At 50.8% G+C, this 16,511-nt stretch overlaps 2 protein-coding genes across 2 annotated transcripts; both read left to right on the top strand.

Moving 5' to 3' along the window:
* Window positions 1-564: 564 nt before the first annotated feature.
* Window positions 565-2,155, top strand: rps27a (ribosomal protein S27a). The gene is made up of 6 exons (XM_030107268.1): window positions 565-632; window positions 752-816; window positions 1,156-1,210; window positions 1,601-1,686; window positions 1,764-1,895; window positions 1,980-2,155. Exons 2-6 carry the CDS (start codon window positions 769-771, stop codon window positions 2,127-2,129), a joined length of 471 nt encoding a protein of 156 aa, XP_029963128.1. The 5' UTR covers window positions 565-632; window positions 752-768; the 3' UTR covers window positions 2,130-2,155.
* A 2,294-nt stretch (window positions 2,156-4,449) lies between these two features.
* Window positions 4,450-16,193, top strand: LOC115399563 (TBC1 domain family member 12-like). The gene is made up of 13 exons (XM_030106995.1): window positions 4,450-5,877; window positions 9,260-9,401; window positions 9,989-10,113; window positions 10,223-10,305; window positions 11,039-11,156; window positions 11,445-11,551; window positions 11,643-11,726; window positions 12,178-12,272; window positions 12,337-12,408; window positions 12,489-12,617; window positions 13,100-13,209; window positions 13,404-13,662; window positions 15,604-16,193. The coding sequence occupies exons 1-13, from the start codon at window positions 4,766-4,768 to the stop codon at window positions 15,673-15,675; spliced, it is 2,508 nt and encodes an 835-aa protein (XP_029962855.1). The 5' UTR covers window positions 4,450-4,765; the 3' UTR covers window positions 15,676-16,193.
* Window positions 16,194-16,511: the final 318 nt, after the last annotated feature.

Raw genomic sequence — 16,511 nt, 5'->3', positions numbered from 1 at the left:
TTCTGTTTTTCACTCCTGACTGCAGGTTTGTGTTTGAACAAGTTGAATTGAGGGAACTCAAGCAACAGTAACCGTGTGGTCATGCGATCGCAGCTGTCAGTCAAGATGCACCAGCTCAGATAATTTTGTACACTGATTGTATTTGAACACGATTTATATTTGAAAAGTGAAAGTATAAAATTCAGTTGCTTAGGAGTGCAAGTGGTGTTTTAATTTTGAAAATAAAACAAAAAATTACGGTAGTTTGTTTTATTATAATGAAAATATGTTTCATTGGTATTTTTTTTAATTACGAGACATTTCAGGCGACCCCACGTCGGGTTGCGACCTCAAGGTTCAAAAGCACTGAATTGGATGGTTTCCATAGCGACACAAGCTCAACCAAGTTATTTATGTGTAGTTACTAAAAGTACTGTAAAAAAAAAAGAGAGAAGAAAAATAAGTCTAAGCAGGAATAATGTAAATGACACAAAAAGAGAAAAAACGTGTTTATGACGCACTTAAATGTTTTCCATAGTATTTTTGATCAGGCACCTCGGTAGCCCTCCAAGCCCCTGAGACTGTGTGGAGAAAACCCCGTGTCTCCTCCGGAAAGCCCTCTTCTCAGGATCCGCCATTCGAGCTACGTGCCGGTGAGAACAGCTCCGATAAAAACACAATTTTTACTCATAAAAACCCATAAAGAGCCGCCGCGCGGGGCTCATTTCGTCCGGGGCAGAGTCTGACCTGTCCCCTGAATGTTCCTACGCAGGTGGATCCGACGTCAACATGCAGATTTTCGTGAAAACCCTCACGGGGAAAACCATAACCCTCGAGGTGGGTGATGCAGGATGAGGCGTTCAGGGCCACAGGAAACGAGAATACTCTGTTAAAACTGTAATATGGCAACATTAAGCAGCGTTTGCTGCATTAACGATATATTTACGATCCCCGCCAGTACGGTACCGTCTGGGTTGAGTGGGCTCAGATTTCGTTCTGCAGTTTGGCAGCTAGCTGGCTAAAGCTAAGCGGCTATGCTAACCAGCCGCACCGTAAACACGTGTGTGTCTCTGAACGCCTCTTGTGTGATTAAAGTGTCGATTATCTTCTTCCAGATGGATTTGAGCCGGTAATTTATATGCATTCAGGTGGATTAAAGCCGGATTTGTGTTTCAGGTTGAGCCTTCAGACACTATCGAGAATGTCAAGGCCAAGATCCAGGATAAAGAGGGTGAGTTTGATGCTTTCACTCCGTTCTGATGGAGCTGCAGCTGAGTATGAAGTTTCTGGAGTGATAAATATGACATTACTGAAGTGAAGCTGAGAGATTATGTTTAATGGAAGTTGTGTTTATATTGTTTTATGAACAGAGGTTAAATGAATGAACTGCATAGTATTTTGCGTAGACACAAAGCCATGGAAAGACACAGAGTGACACACAGACGTGCACGGTCTCCTAAACCAGGTTGTCCTGGTAGTGATGTTCTCCTCCAGTGTCTGGAGAACACCTGAGCTCTTGGGTCTTGGGCTCTTAGGTAGCTTCCTCTTCTGGAGCTCATCTCAGTGGATCGTTGAAGCTTCTGGAAGTCTCCTGCTCTGACCAGGAAGTTGATCGTTGCAGGAATCCCTCCGGACCAGCAGAGGCTGATCTTCGCCGGGAAGCAGCTGGAAGACGGACGCACGCTGTCCGACTACAACATCCAGAAGGTGAGGTTCCCCGGGGAGCCGTGCAGCGGAGCAGTGGGGTGAGGAACACACGTTTGATTCCCTGTCCTGCTCTGCAGGAGTCGACCCTCCACTTGGTGCTGAGGCTCCGCGGCGGTGCCAAGAAGAGGAAGAAGAAGTCGTACACCACCCCCAAGAAGAACAAGCACAAGAGGAAGAAGGTCAAGCTGGCTGTGCTCAAGTACTACAAGGTACCGGGAATCGAACCGCAGATTTAAATACGGAAGATGTTCAAATTGAGAGGACTGAAAGTGGAAAACCTTGTCTCCCCTCAGGTGGACGAGAACGGTAAAATCCACCGGCTGAGGCGCGAGTGTCCGGCCGACGAGTGCGGCGCTGGCGTCTTCATGGCGAGTCACTTCGACCGGCACTACTGCGGGAAGTGCTGCCTCACGTACTGCTTCAACAAGCCCGAGGACAAGTAGACAATAAAGACATGAGTCACACTGCGGCCCGTCTCTGTCTCCGCCTCTGTTCTGTGAAAACCGACCAAACATCTCTGCATTTAAAAGCAAGTGTCCGAACCTGAAACTGCTCGGGGTTAAAAATCTAATCCTCGGGTTGAAACTGGGATCCGGCTGCTGGGAGTGAACCTCAACGACTGAAGTGGTTCAGAGATGAAGCTCAGATAATATGGAGCAAAATGTGGAAATTCTCTGGGGGTTTAAAACCAACTGGTGCAGTTTCAGGGTTAAACTCACAGCTGACCTTTGAACTCTGCTCTGCCTGAGAGCCTGATGTCAAACAGTGACTTGACTTATAAAAGTAGTGCAATTAAATTTCTAATCACAATTCTGATAACAGCATCATTTGAGAACTTTGTAATCAACAAAATCACCAGTTTACTGCTCAAAAAGTCTGAATCTTTAAACTGAGTGGAGCAGCTTCACATCAGGAAACACTCACGTGGAATTGAACCATAAACATGTTAAAGCTGAGCTGCTCAAGGGAACCCTAGTCCCAGTTTTTCTCTTGGTGTTGAACAGTCCAGAACATCGACGCTTCGGGAGGCCGTTCGGAACATTTTCAAGCTTCAGATGAGTCTGATCCTCATGATTCAGCTGGACTGAACAGGGAGGAGGAAATGGAAGTCTTAATGGCAGGAAAATCGGTTTTCTCTGACAATTTCTAACTAATTTTATGATTAATTGCAAATTATAAAAAATTATAACCAATAATTATGATTAAAAGTGACAGCACTATAAAAAAAACAACTGATCAATAATGTAACAGAAGCTGAGCTCAAACCACGGAAACCATTAGAATTATTACATTATGGACCGAGCAGGTTGTTTCCCTTAATGCAATAGATCACAGTTGATAAATCGATGTAAAGACTTGTTTATTCCCAGATGCATGCTGGGTAAAATACACTGAACAGTTCAGAGTCTCAGTCTGAGGAGACAGGAACCTGTGGACAGTATCTATTGGCCAGATATGATCAACACCACCGTGTGAATTCAAAACCCTGCTTTAATACTTTAATGGAAACAGATGGAGTCAAGAGGAAACGAGGGAAGAGTAAAAATGATCCATATAATACACAATGTGTGATTTTATTAAAAGGGGGGATGTTGAGTTTTAAGACATCGTCCAGGCCTCTGAGGTCCTCTGGGTTAGACCACATCTTCAATGATCTAAATATCAATATTTCACTGTTCATTTATTAATATGTTTTCCCCACTGATTTGATTTAAAAATGATTTTTTTTCTATTAAAATCTGGTTCTGTTGAAGAACCGTAAAGAGTTTTCCTCTGGGATGAGTGTGTGTGTGTGTGTGTATGTGTTTATCTGACTGTCTGTCCTCTGATGGACTGGAGGCTGTTTATGAGGTTTGGGCATGATTTTGACTCCAAAACACCCGTCCTGGTCCGATCCTGTCCTCATGTCTCTGGGACGGGTCCTGTCCTCTCCTGTCCTCTCCTGTCCTCTCCTGTCCAGGATGGAGAATATCAGTAAATCAGATTCTGATGGAATCTGCCCCTCAGGTATGTTGTTATAATTCTATTCAGAGGGATACTGTACAGTTTTATTTAGCATTTGTTTTTGCACTATCAGAAGTGTTTTGCCAGTTAAATTAATTAAACTCTGAACAGGTGACCTGGCTCATCTGAACTGAGTCCTGCAGTTTGATCAAACACCACGAGACGCTATGTTCTCTGCTCCATGCTGTGACCTTGGTTACTGCCGGCAGCCGGGGATAAATTTAACGTTGGCTGTTATTCAGATGACTGCATTCTTAAATGTCGAGGATAATGATCTGTAACGTCGTGTTGGTGCAGTTATGTTGTCTGTTAGTTAATTGCATTTCTCTGATTGACTTAGTGGATTAGCTGCTGCTCACCTGGTCTTATTTTCAAACGTTGTAAATTTAAATGCAACAATGCTTTGGGTCGATGTATGTCAGTGTATCACAATTAATGCATCAATGCAAAAAATAAGTGCATTGTTAAGCATTTACAGGATACATTTATTGATTTCTTCAGTATGCTGTTGTAATTTCTCTATTAGTAACTGCAATTACTCATACTACCCGTCCCCTCAGTTCATGAGCAGGCCCGCATTACAGATTATTTCATTCGCTCTGCTTCAGAATATTTTCTGAGCTTCATTAAATGTTTTTTAATCCTATTTCTCGGTTTCCAGGTCAGCGGAGCCGCTGTAGTACCAGCATCGGCCGCCAGGCGGCGCTTTGATCCTCACACAAATCAAAACACGGGGAACGAGGACGGAGCGGTGACGTCATTGTTGGGGTATTTTCAAGATGGCGCCGGACTGTGGCTGGAGCGCCGCCGCCGCTCGGAGCTGCTGAACTCTGCGGGGATTCGTCCACCTCCACCCGGCGGGCACCTTCACCGGACACCGCGGCGGGGCGGGACCCGCAGAGATGGAGGTGCTGCAGCCGCCCGGGCGGGTCAGGTAACGCCGGAGCTGGCTAACATGGTCGCCCCTTCCTCCCCGAACAAGAGAGCCAGCTGCAGCCGCTGCGGAGGAGGAGGAGCCCGGCAGGACCAGGAATTCACGCCCGGGGCCGAGGCTCGCCAGGCGGACTGAGCGGTCATGGAAACCGCGGAGGAGAATGGAGGGTCGGTTACCGTCGACCTGAACGAGAACGAAGAAGAAACGGGAGGAGGAGCCGGGGAACCTTGCACCGCGATCAAAGCCCGGAGCCGGGCGCTGCTGGCCGGTGCCGGCGACCCGGCCCGGGGACACGGGGAAGCCGGCTCCGCGCGTCCGGAGGTCGGGTTGGATGTGGCCCGGCAGGAGCACTGCTCCCCCGGTGGCCACGGCGGCCTGAACGGGTTCACCGAGCCGGTGGGGCTGGACGGAGGAGCACCGGGTCGGGGTTCGGGGGATCCCCGGGACTCCTGCAGCGCTGCCCGGGGAGAGGAGGCTGCCGGCGGCGGATGTCCCGGAAACCCCCGGCTGGGCTGCGGGGGCTGCCAGGTGGAGGGTAGCCTCCCCAATGGGGTCCCCGACGGTCCCGGGAGCGACCCCGCCTCTTCCCCGGGCCTCAAACCTTCAGACTGTGAGGAAGTGAAAGTAGCAAACGGTGGTTTGCACATCAGGGCCTCATGTGACTGTCCCGGGGAGGAGGCCCGGTGTCCCGGGGAGGAGGCTGACTGTCCCGGGGAGGAGGCCCGGTGTCCCGGAGAGGAGGCTGACTGTCCCGGAGAGGAGGCCCGGTGTCCCGGGGAGGATGCTCGGTGTCCAGCGGAGGACATCAAGCTCCCTGCTCCCATCGGTGCCTCCATGGAGGACTGCCTGACCCCGGGATCAAGTGCCAAACTCCCCTCACCCTGTCTGTCAGCCCACTCTGATCCCACCTGCGACAGTCCGCTGTCTGAGCCCGAGGAGGACGAGGGCGATGAAGAGGTCCAGGAGGAGGAGGGAGACTTCAGGGACCTGAGTTTACCTGTCAGGCCGCAGAGTCTGAGGACTAACCCAAACTTCACGGTGTCCCTCAGCTGTGACGCCACCCCGCTGTCCCCCGATGAGGACGGGGACTTCTACTTCGGGGGTGCCGGGTATGAGGACGACATCCGGGTCGTGCTGGATGTGGGTCGCAGGCAGAGCGCCCCGGACAAGCTGCCCGACCTGACCGACCCGGCGGGCGACTCGGACCCCAAGCTGATGCCAAAGAGGTTCGGCATCGCTGATTTCTTCACCAGGTAAACGCAGGTCCTCGTGTCTCTGATCTCACTGATTCATCCATTCATCCATCCATTCATTCATTCATCCCCCATTCGAAACTCTGACGGGGAACAATCAGTGACAGAACCGAGAGATCCCGAACACACACACAGTGAGCCAGAGAGGCGAGACGGGTCTGTTCAACAGACGCAGAATGGCAAAGCTGCAAAACAAACTTGCTCAGCTACTGCAAAGTGTTCAGAGAAGCTTCACAACGATGCGAATGTGACTCCAGAGTGAGACAAAGCAGCCGTGGCAACATGGAGCACTGCAAGACAGACACAAAACCTGAGTCAAAACAGAAACGAGTCAAAATTCAGTCAAAACAAAAAGTCAAGGCAAAGAGACGTAGAAGAGCAGGAAGAGCAGAGTTCTGAGTTCAAACTGATTCATCTTCATTTCATCTCCTCTTGAACGACCGCAGCGTGTCGTCTGGTTCAGTTTTTAACAGCGACTGTTGATGAAGCAACAATCCAGAAAACTGTCTCACAGTCTTTTCACTGTTCGGTCGTCTGAGAGTTTTTTTCAGGTTTCTCGTTGGTCTTTTTCTCACGTTGCAGGTTTCTAGAGTGTTCACTGCTTTTCTAGAGATATGAGGAGGAGGTGTTTCTATGAGGAAAACTAAACGCAGACCTGGAGGTCGTTGGTGTTCTCAGTCTGCAGTTCCATCCCTCCAGAGCAGAGGACTGAGCAGTTTGAGTTCACAGCTGTTCTCCAGGTATCAGGAGCAGAACAGCTGTTCAGACTAATTCAAATCCCCAGTTTCGAACTTTTTTTAAGAAAAGAAACTTTCAGTGTCTGCTGCCTCTTTCTTCGGTTCCCAGCGCGTGTCGGATTCAACACCTTCCTCAGACGTTCTGCCTCATGTTGACCTGCAGACTGAAACATGGATTCTTTTTGAAGTCGTCTGTTGTACCGAGTATTTGAGCGATCGAATCGATCTCAAACTTTAGACTTTCTTGCCGTTTGCAGACGTTCTCTCTCCCCTGTTCTCTCCGTTCTCGGCCATAGCGCCAACGCGTTCAGCTCTCAGTCGGTGCGTCACTGTTTACAGTCCGTGTAGAACATGAATCTCAGAGCGGAGCCCAGCAGCGAGACCCAAAACGTAGCCTGGAGTATTTTTTATAATGGATTTCCTGGAGAACTGGCTTCCATCATGACGCTATACTAACATGTAGCAGAGCCTAGTGGCCCCGTTTGAACCCACAGGCCACATGTTGGAGAACAAACACGATGTTCTGCTGTTTGTGAACAGCCTTAAATCACAGTTTCTAATGAAGGAAAGACGGATTTCCAGCGTTATGAAACGCTGTGGGAATGACCTCTGACCTCTGCTGGAATCTGCCGCGTCTGGCAGGTGCAGGAGGGTTTTTTTTTCCTTTTTTCCGGCGGTCTGGAGCAGCTGGCTGCAGCGTGGCGTGACGTGACGGCGTCTCGGAGGAAATCCAGCCGGCGGGCCGCTTGCCTCGGCTGGATCGTCGGTGGACGGAGGACGATCGGGACGAGTGGGGACGGAACAGGTTCTGAAAACAGAGAGGACACGTCTGTTCACGGCGGGCGTCCGCAGAATCCAGAACCTCAACGTGAAACGCATCTGGAGCCCCAAAACCTGCTCATGAGCTCAAATCAAGACGATTCAGTGTCCGGTAGAGTTTAGATAGATTCTCATCACAGTTTTAGTTGTTTCAGACGTGCTTTATCGGTCTTGACTGTTTCAGCCTCTTGGTTCTAGATTTCAGGGAACTTTTAGCCACTCTGGCTTTTTTTCCTTATTTCCTTTATTGTCTCTCCCTTTTCTCCATTTATAATTGTTTTCTGGTCTTTTCCATGTTTTTCTTCATTTTTCCTTTTTCCTTTTGTCTTTTGCTTTCTTTTCTTCTTTCACTTATTTTTTCTGTTTTTCTTTGAATTTCCCCTTTTCTTTCTTATTCATTTCCCTTTTTTCCTTCCCTCTTTTTTTTACCCATTTTATTTTTTCCTTTATCCTTTTCTCTTGTCCCTTTTCTTTCCTTTCTGCTTGTGGTTTTCTTCTCATCCTGAGCTGTTTTACCTTCTTTAGCTGTGCTCGTCCTGGATTTTACACCGTTTTTGAAAATCATTGCAAATCAAACATAAAGGCAAACCAACGTTTCCTTTCCGTATTCTGAAAGCGTCTTGGAGCCGCTGCAGAGCGCCCGCTGGTGGCCTGGCGTGTACCGTATTGGCCCGAATATAAGACGACTCTGATTATAACACGACCTCTATTTTTCAAAGATCATTTTGTGAAAAAAAAAAAATGCTAAAGACAATAAGGCCACTCATAAAACAACTTTTTATTAAACAATTATTATAAACTCAAAAACTCACAACTGAAATAACATTTCACGAGATATAAAATGAAAAAATATACAGTATTGAATAAAAAATATATTCTCTTTCTCAAAATAAGAAACAATAAGCAACAAATGAGAAGCCTCAAGGGGTCCAAACTGCATAAATGATGTAATTAACTTCCCAGGTCCTTCAGCTGAATCAGGCTCTGGTGGTGGACATTCCGTCTTTCCGTTTTTCAGAGACCTATTCACTCACCCTTCTACCTGAAGCGTCGCTCTCGGGACCACGGAAAGCTTTTCTCATAGCGTTAGCATCTGTAGGCGTTTTTTTCTGTGCTCTCCAATAAGAACGAGGCTCTGCTCCACCAGATCTCCTGGCGGCTTGGCAGTAGTTTGATGACTCTGCTGCGTTGATCACCATCAGTTTAAAGTTGGTATCATAACTTCGCCTCTGTTGTTTGCTCAGTTGTCCAGCGTTCAGCCCCTTTGTTCCAGATGATCCGCCATTTTTCATCAGATCATTTGATCTCGTTTCATCGCTCCACTCGCTCTCTGGTCAGTGACACTTTGGCTCCATCTAGCGGCGCGGATGCGTATTGACCATCTACCGTAAGTCCGCGATTATAACACGACCCCACTTTTGAGGATGCGATTTCTGGAAAAAAACATAGTCTTATATTCGGGCCAATACGGTAACTACGTCGTTTTCATCCCGTTCCCGTGGAAACGGACAGTATCTCCGCTTCTGTGTAGATTTGAACTGTTCAGTGAAATGAGTGCTGTGCCCAGCTAACCGAGCAGCTGGTTGGTCAGACGGTTCCTCTTCACCCTCGCCTGTTTTTGTTTTCCTGGCGTTTCTGGAGAAACTGCTGCGGCTGCACAAACTGACGGCGTTACGTCGCCTCTCTGCCGCTTCTTCCTCAATCCGCCGGAGGAAACAGGAAGTGAAACCGATCGGCTCGCCGGCCCGGGTTAACCCTTCGACTGCCCGGTGTCGTCGGTAACCCGACCTCCAGGTCTGATCACGCTGCCACCTTCTGGGTTTCAGGAGCCTGTTCACCAGGAAAGCCAAAGAGCCCAGAGCCACGACCCACAATGCCCACAATGCAACGGGCTGGCGGCTGTTCGGGAAGACGGCGGTCCAAGAGGGCGAGCAGGGGAAGGAGCCCGCCCCCCCGGTGACATCACAGGTGTGTGTGTGTGTGTGTGTGTGTGTGTGTGTGTGTGTGTGTGTGTGTGTGTGCGTGTGTGGCTAAACAACTTCTGCAGCTGAAGAGGCAGATGAACACCACCGCAACCTCACAGGCTTCACTATTTATTCACCGTCTCCCAACTGACTGACACACACACACACACACACACACACACACACGCACACGCTCCCTGTGGCGCCCCCTGCTGTTGTCCCACACACACCAGAGCCGGTGAAAGGCTGCTGTTGTCTTTGCAGCCGGCAGCTGTCCTGCTATCAAACGATCATTGTGCAGGGTGAACACACACACACACACACACACACACACACACACACCTTTGTGCTCATCAACAGCTGCTTTGTTGGTTCTTCGAGCACAAACTGCTCTTCACTGTGGGTCCGAATGAGGCTTGCTCCTGTTAGCGTCATGCTAATGCTAACAGGCGCCGTGCATTTTATTTTCACATCTTTAACCTGTGAGGTTCTGCCTGCTTTCACACTCCGTGTTCCTGGTTTGATAGACCTCCGCGAGAGTCAGTTTTCTTAATAGTGACTGAAATCCGTTTCCCCGTCGTCTCTGTCCAGTCTCCACAGCGAGAGCTGGAGACGGACTCGCCGTGTCCACAGCGCCCCCCGGCTGCAGGGAGGAGGAAGAACCTGGAGTTCGAGCCTCTGTCCACCACGGCGCTCATCCTGGAGGACCGGCCGGCGTGAGTCTCACACACTCCGCCGTGAGCTAGCATCAAGCTAACGGTCCCGACGAGGAGGACCGCCGTCCAGCCGGGTGTCGCTCCGTCTCAACCTCCGCCTGTGTTTCAGGAACCTTCCGGCCAAGTCTGTGGAGGAAACCCAGAGACACAAACTGGAGTACGAGGAGATGGTGGCCGGAGCCAAGAGGAGAGGTCAGTGCTGCACGCCGTCCCGGGTCAAGGCCTCAGTGTGCCCCCCTGTCGCCGCCACGGCGTTCCTGCGCCGCTACTGAACATATCTTGCTCCTGCGTCAAGGGAACGCCCTCCTCTGCCAAGCCGCTAGCAGTCACAACAACAATGCGGCTTCCGTAGCTCCGGCTTTACCCAGACATAGATCTATAGACATAGATATCTAGACACACGTGCACTTACCAGACATATATCTGCATATATGACATATCTGGACCCCGGGCTGTGGTGGAGGAGAGGCTGAGCGGACCAGGAGGAAATGTTGGTGAAACTAATGAGCTTTTGGACGATTAAAGCCGTTTTAGGAGCGGCTCTACACATAGCCCCGTCTGCTAACAGTGCTAACACTGCTAACAGTACAGGGATCTGCGCCGCTCAATTTTGGATCTAAATTTCTCCTGAAGCACTGTTCGGATCAGGAAAGCATTCCGGGTGAGTTCTACGTTATTCTATAAACAACGCGAAAGCGGACCAATCACAGCCCTCGACGTTCACGTCACCACGCGTCGCCTCGACGCGAAGTCACGATTTTCGGGAGGCGCACGTCAAGCCCCGGCGTAGCCCGTCGTAGGGCTACGACTTAGACGTCGTAGGAACGCCGTCGCGGCGACGGGGGAGCATACTGAGGCTTACAGTGTCTGTAGAGCGGCGGCCGGGCCGCGATGTGACGCTGTGTCCGTCCGTCCGTCCCCTCAGAGCTGAAGGAAGCCCAGAGGAAGAAGCGGCAGATGAAGGAGAGACACCGGCAGGAGGACATCATCTCCAACGCCATGGTCGTCTGGAACACCGAGATCCTCCCTCACTGGGACTCCGTGTACGTCTGGAGCGACGCCTGAAGCCGAGAGGCTCGGTTTACCGTTCAGATTCACCCGGAAGACTGATTAGATCTTTCTCCGTCTCTCTGTCTCCCTGTCTCTCTCTGTCTCTCTGTGTCTCTCTCTCTGTCTCTCTGTGTCTCTCTCTCTCTCTCTCTCTCTCTCTCTCTCTCTCTCTCTCCTCTCTCTCTCTCTCTCCTCTCTCTCTCTCTCTCTCTCTCTCTCTCTCTCTCTCTCTCTCTCTCTCTCTCTCTCTCTCTCTCTCTCTCTCTCTCTCTCTCTCTCAGGAAGGGTACGAGGCGTGTCCGGGACCTGTGGTGGCAGGGTCTTCCTCCCAGCGTCAGAGGAAGAGTTTGGAGTCTCGCCATTGGAAACGAGCTCAACATCACTGCAGGTACAGACTCCGCCTCCGCGGGATCTCCAGCCAATCGGAGTCCTCCGACACCCCCCCCCCATGGCCTCCTGACCTCCGCCATGTGTTTCAGAGCTGTACGAGATCTTTCTGTCCCGAGCCAAAGAGAAGTGGAGGAGCTACAGCGAGACCAGCTCCGTCAACGACAGCGAGTCTGGTAGGCAGACCCCCGTCCAGACCAGACCCCCGTCCAGACCCAGACCCCCGTCCAGACCAGACCCCCGTCCAGACCCAGACCCCCGTCCAGACCAGACCCCCGTCCAGACCAGACCCCCGTCCAGACCAGACCCCCGTCCAGACCCAGACCCCCGTCCAGACCAGACCCCCGTCCAGACCAGACCCCCGTCCAGACCAGACCCCCATCCAGACCAGACCCCCATCCAGACCAGACCCCCATCCAGACCAGACCCCCACCCAGACCAGACCCCCATCCAGACCAGACCCCCGTCCAGACCAGACCCCCATCCAGACCAGACCCCCGTCCAGACCAGACCCCCGTCCAGACCCAGACCCCCGTCCAGACCAGACCCCCGTCCAGACCAGACCCCCGTCCAGACCCAGACCCCACTACAGGTCCAGGTGTAGCTGACGTTGTTGTTTGTCCTCAGACGGAGGAGCGTCTCTGGCAGACAGAGAGTCCAGTCTGGATCTCATCAAACTGGACATTTCCAGAACGTTTCCCTCCCTCTTCATCTTCCAGAAGGTAACCACTCGTCCTCCTCCTCCTCCTGCTCCTCCTCCTCCTCACTCTCCCCCTCCCCCCACAGGGAGGCCCGTACCATGACCTCCTCCACAGCGTGCTGGGCGCCTACACCTGCTACAGACCGGATATCGGCTACGTGAGTCTTTAACCCTCCGTCGACGGACGACTCCTGATCGCTGAGCCTCCCAGACTGACCGCCGTCCCGCTGTGTCTCAGGTGCAGGGCATGTCCTTCATCGCCGCCGTCCTCATCCTCAACCTGGAGGAGGCCGAAGCCTTCATCACCTTCGCCAACCTGCTCAACAAGCCCTGTCAGATGGCGTTCTTCAGAGTGGACCACGAGCTGGTGGCTGAGCTTCCTGTCCTGCTGCTGCCGTCTCACTGCTCTGGGTCCAGTCTAACCTCTGACCTCTCTGTCTCCCTCTCGCCCTCTCTCTCGCCCTCTCTCTCGCCCTCTCTCTCACCTTCTCTCTCACCTTCTCTCTCGCCCTCTCTCTCGTCTTCTCTCTCGCCCTCTCTCTCGCCCTCTCTCTCACCCTCTCTCTCGCCCTCTCTCTTGCCCTCTCTCTCCCTCTCTCTCGCACCTGTCTCTCTCTCGCCCTCTCTCTCGCCCTTTCTCTTGCCCTCTCTCTCCCTCTCTCTCTCGCCCTGTCTCTTGCCCTCTCTCGCCCTCTCTCTTGCCCTCTCTCACACTCCCTTTCTCTGTCTTGCACCCCCTCTCTCTCTTGCTCTCTCTCTCTTGCTCTCTCTCGCACCCCCCCCTGTCTGTCTCACTCTCTCTCTTGCCCTCTCTCTCGCTCTCTCTCTCGCCCCCCCTCTCTCTCTCAGATGTTGAAGTATTTCTCGGCCTTTGAGATTTTCTTTGAGGAGAACCTTCCTCGCCTCTTCAGCCACTTCCAAACCAACAGCTTGACCCCTGACCTCTACCTGATTGACTGGTGAGTGAGCCCCCCCGTCTGACCCCCCACCCCCCACCCCCCTCCAAGAGGGTCCCGTTTTCTGCAGTTTTGTCTCGATCCAAATTTCAAATTTCTCATTGTTGTAAAACCTCTAAATCCATTGACATTTTTGTGTGTGTGTGTGTGTGTGTGTGTGTGTGTGTGTGTGCGTGTGTGTGCGTGTGCGTGTGCAGGATCTTCACTCTGTACAGCAAGTCGCTGCCGCTGGACGTGGCGTGCCGGGTGTGGGACGTGTTCTGCCGGGACGGCGAGGAGAGCCTGTTCCGGACGGGCCTGGGCATCCTGCGCCTGTTTGAGGACGTCCTGCTGCAGATGGACTTCATCCACATCGCCCAGTTCCTCACGCGGCTGCCCGAAGACCTGCAGGCACACACACTCTTCAACGCCATGGCCAACACACACATGATCAGCAGGAACCGCCGCTGGGCTCAGGTCGGTGCCGCTGTCCGATTCAGAACTGATCGATTCAACAAAATGAATAGAAGAACGACTGAAAGCTTCACTTTAGCATTATTAATTATTAAAAATGAGCTCGAGAGTCATTTTAAATGATAAAATAAACTTCAAATAACTGAAATTAAATCACTTTGAGACTGTCTTCAGTCTAAAAGCAGAGCAATACTTTAAATTCAGTCAATAATAGGTTTTTAAAAAAAACTCACCTAGTTTGAGCTTAATCCGGTTCAAACTGTTTAAAATGAAAACAGTCTGGACCAAAAACGATCCTGAATTTAATCTGAGTGCAGTGAAAGAGTAGCCTCGTAAACCAGCCCCGCCCACTCCTCATCCACAATTGGGGTGGGGTGGGGTGGGTCTGGGGACGAGCCAATAGAAAGAGAATGCGGCTCGGCCAGGAAACGGCCGAGCCAATCAGCGTTGCCGCTTTTTGTTTTCAGATTTTTTTTGGCGAATTCCAGCGGCTAAACCGGACGTGACGTCATCACCGAGCGTAGCGAAGATTACGGACTTTAACCATCGTCTGAAAGCTGCAATAAGCAGTCAATAAAGTTCTAGCCAAAATACCAAGAATTACAACAATCAAGCAAGAGCAAGAGTCAGAAAAATACATTTTCGCGTGTGTTTGCGTGTAGAGAAGCTAGAGCTAAAGAGCTAAAGCTAACTCTTAGAGAAGCTAACGCATTTTGATGACGTATTTGTTTTGAAGCTCTGATTGGCTGAAGTGCGTTGTCAGTCAAAGGAGTAGCCAACGCCCCCTGCACGGAGTTTGTATTGGCTCGTCCCCAGACCCACCCCTGCTCCGAAATCCAATTGTGAATGAGGAGTGGGCGGGGCTGGTTCACGAGGCCAGTGAAAGAGCACAAAACAAGTTCAAATCTTTTACAACACAAAACCAACCAGCGACTGTTTTTAATGGAAAACCAGAGCCGGACTGTTAAGTTCTGAGAAAAGAGAGAAGCTGAGTTTAAGCTGAGCTGGAAGCAGAACGGGAGCCTCAATCAGCTCCAGTGAAATTCAGAAGAAAAGTAGTTTAGGGTCAATAAATGTGTCTAACTTTGTCAAATCTGCACTGAACACAGAACCTGTAGCTCTGTGTCCATGAAAACGGAAAACTTTTCTTGTTTCATGATTCTGCTTCCATGATGACGCTCGCAACAGCTGAAAACACAAGTTTATTAAAATGCTCTGTTGTCGTGGAAATAAACACTCCGACTCTGTCTATATGGCAACGGAAGAAATAAAACTTTTGGTAAACCTGAGGGAACTCTTAACATGCATGGGGAGAACATGCAGCATCCTCAGAGAAAGGCCCCAGCTGGTGTTTGAACCCAGAACCTGTTTTTTTTTGTAGGCTAACTGTTCATCTTTTTCTGACCGAGGGAAATATCTGCCTGTTAGTGTTGAAATTAGCCTTTTTGTTTTGGATTTAGTCAGAGAAATGTTGCTCAGTTTATTTGATTCCAGAAAGTTCTGCAACTTTTGTGCTAACTGTTAGCATGTCAATGGGTTTTCCCATAGAAGTTAGCATTAAGCTAGCAGGACTTTCTTTTATTAAGGCTTGTTGTGTTTTACGGCGTCTCGTCCATGAAGAAAGCAGAATTCAGCCTTTAATGATTATTCTGCCAGTCAGGAGACAGATCTCTCCTCTCCAGTGCTTCCTCACTCCTCTGCTCTGTGCACGTATCTCTGTGGCTCTGTAAATATCTGTGCATGCAGCTTACACTGATCGGTCGATCCCTGACTTCTACCATTCCTGTTAACGAATGTCGTCGTTTTCAGTGGAATCGTCCTGTAAATATTCCTGTGGGCTCCTGGATCCGTTCTGAGCAGCAGATGATTGACGGGCTTCATGTCTTCCTGTCTTCCTGTCTTCATGTCTTCCTGTCTTCATGTCTTCCTGTCTTCCGTCTCCAGGTTTTCTCTGCTCTGATGAAGGACGGATGGAAGGAGACGGATAAGAGCAGCAGTCCGGCGCTGAGGAGCTAACGGTCACTCTCTGTTTGTGTGTGTGTGTGTGTGAGAGATCCTTCCAGTGGCCCACAGTCGAGTGTTGCCACGGAAACGCTCCTGGTCGACCAAACCTTGTGACTGTCAGACGGACCTCGTCGGTGCTAACGAGTCTCTAAAACCAGGTCCTGGTCTCCTGAACCTTCCTCTCATCGTTATTATTATTTTTAACGTCTGCTGGCGGCAAAACGTAGAACGTTGATAGATTGATGAGTGGTGCTCAAAATATGGTCCGGGACCCCGTGGGGGATCCAGTGGTTCCCAGCCTCTGGTCCGGGACCCCGTTGGGGGACGTCCGGGACCACAGAGGGTGTGGACTGTAGGGAATATGAGGTGGGGGGGAAAAAAGACTGAAGGTTCTGAAGTGATCCTCATTGGTGAGAGTGGGCGTGTCCTCCACCATGGGGGCGGGGCTTCAGGTAAAAAAAAAAGTCACGGGAACCACTAATGGGGTCAAAGGTGAATTCATGTTGAATTATTCTGCCGTTTACTTGGACTGAGGAAGTAAGGGTGATAACTGGTGGGGGTGGGGGGGGGGCAGGGGGGGGGGGGGGGGGGGGGGGGGGGGCAGTCATCAGTGTTACACTCTTCTCACAATGTGACCCGGTTCAGGTCGGATCCTGAGCCTCAGCGAGCCGACTGGTCATGAAGACAGAGCAGTATTTCAGCCATCCACACTCCCTCTCAGCACTTTATACACACACACACACACACACACACACACATACACACACACACACACACACACACACACACACAGGAAACTCACCGCAGAGGTTGACGTAGAACCAGAAACAGCTCCATTGTCTGAAGCT

The sequence above is a fragment of the Salarias fasciatus genome, chromosome 13 (genome assembly GCF_902148845.1).
Source record: "Salarias fasciatus chromosome 13, fSalaFa1.1, whole genome shotgun sequence".
In the NCBI taxonomy this organism is placed as follows: Eukaryota; Metazoa; Chordata; class Actinopteri; order Blenniiformes; family Blenniidae; genus Salarias; species Salarias fasciatus.
The sequence above is the reverse complement of the archived record's forward strand: the minus strand, read 5'-3'. Positions and strand labels throughout refer to the sequence as shown.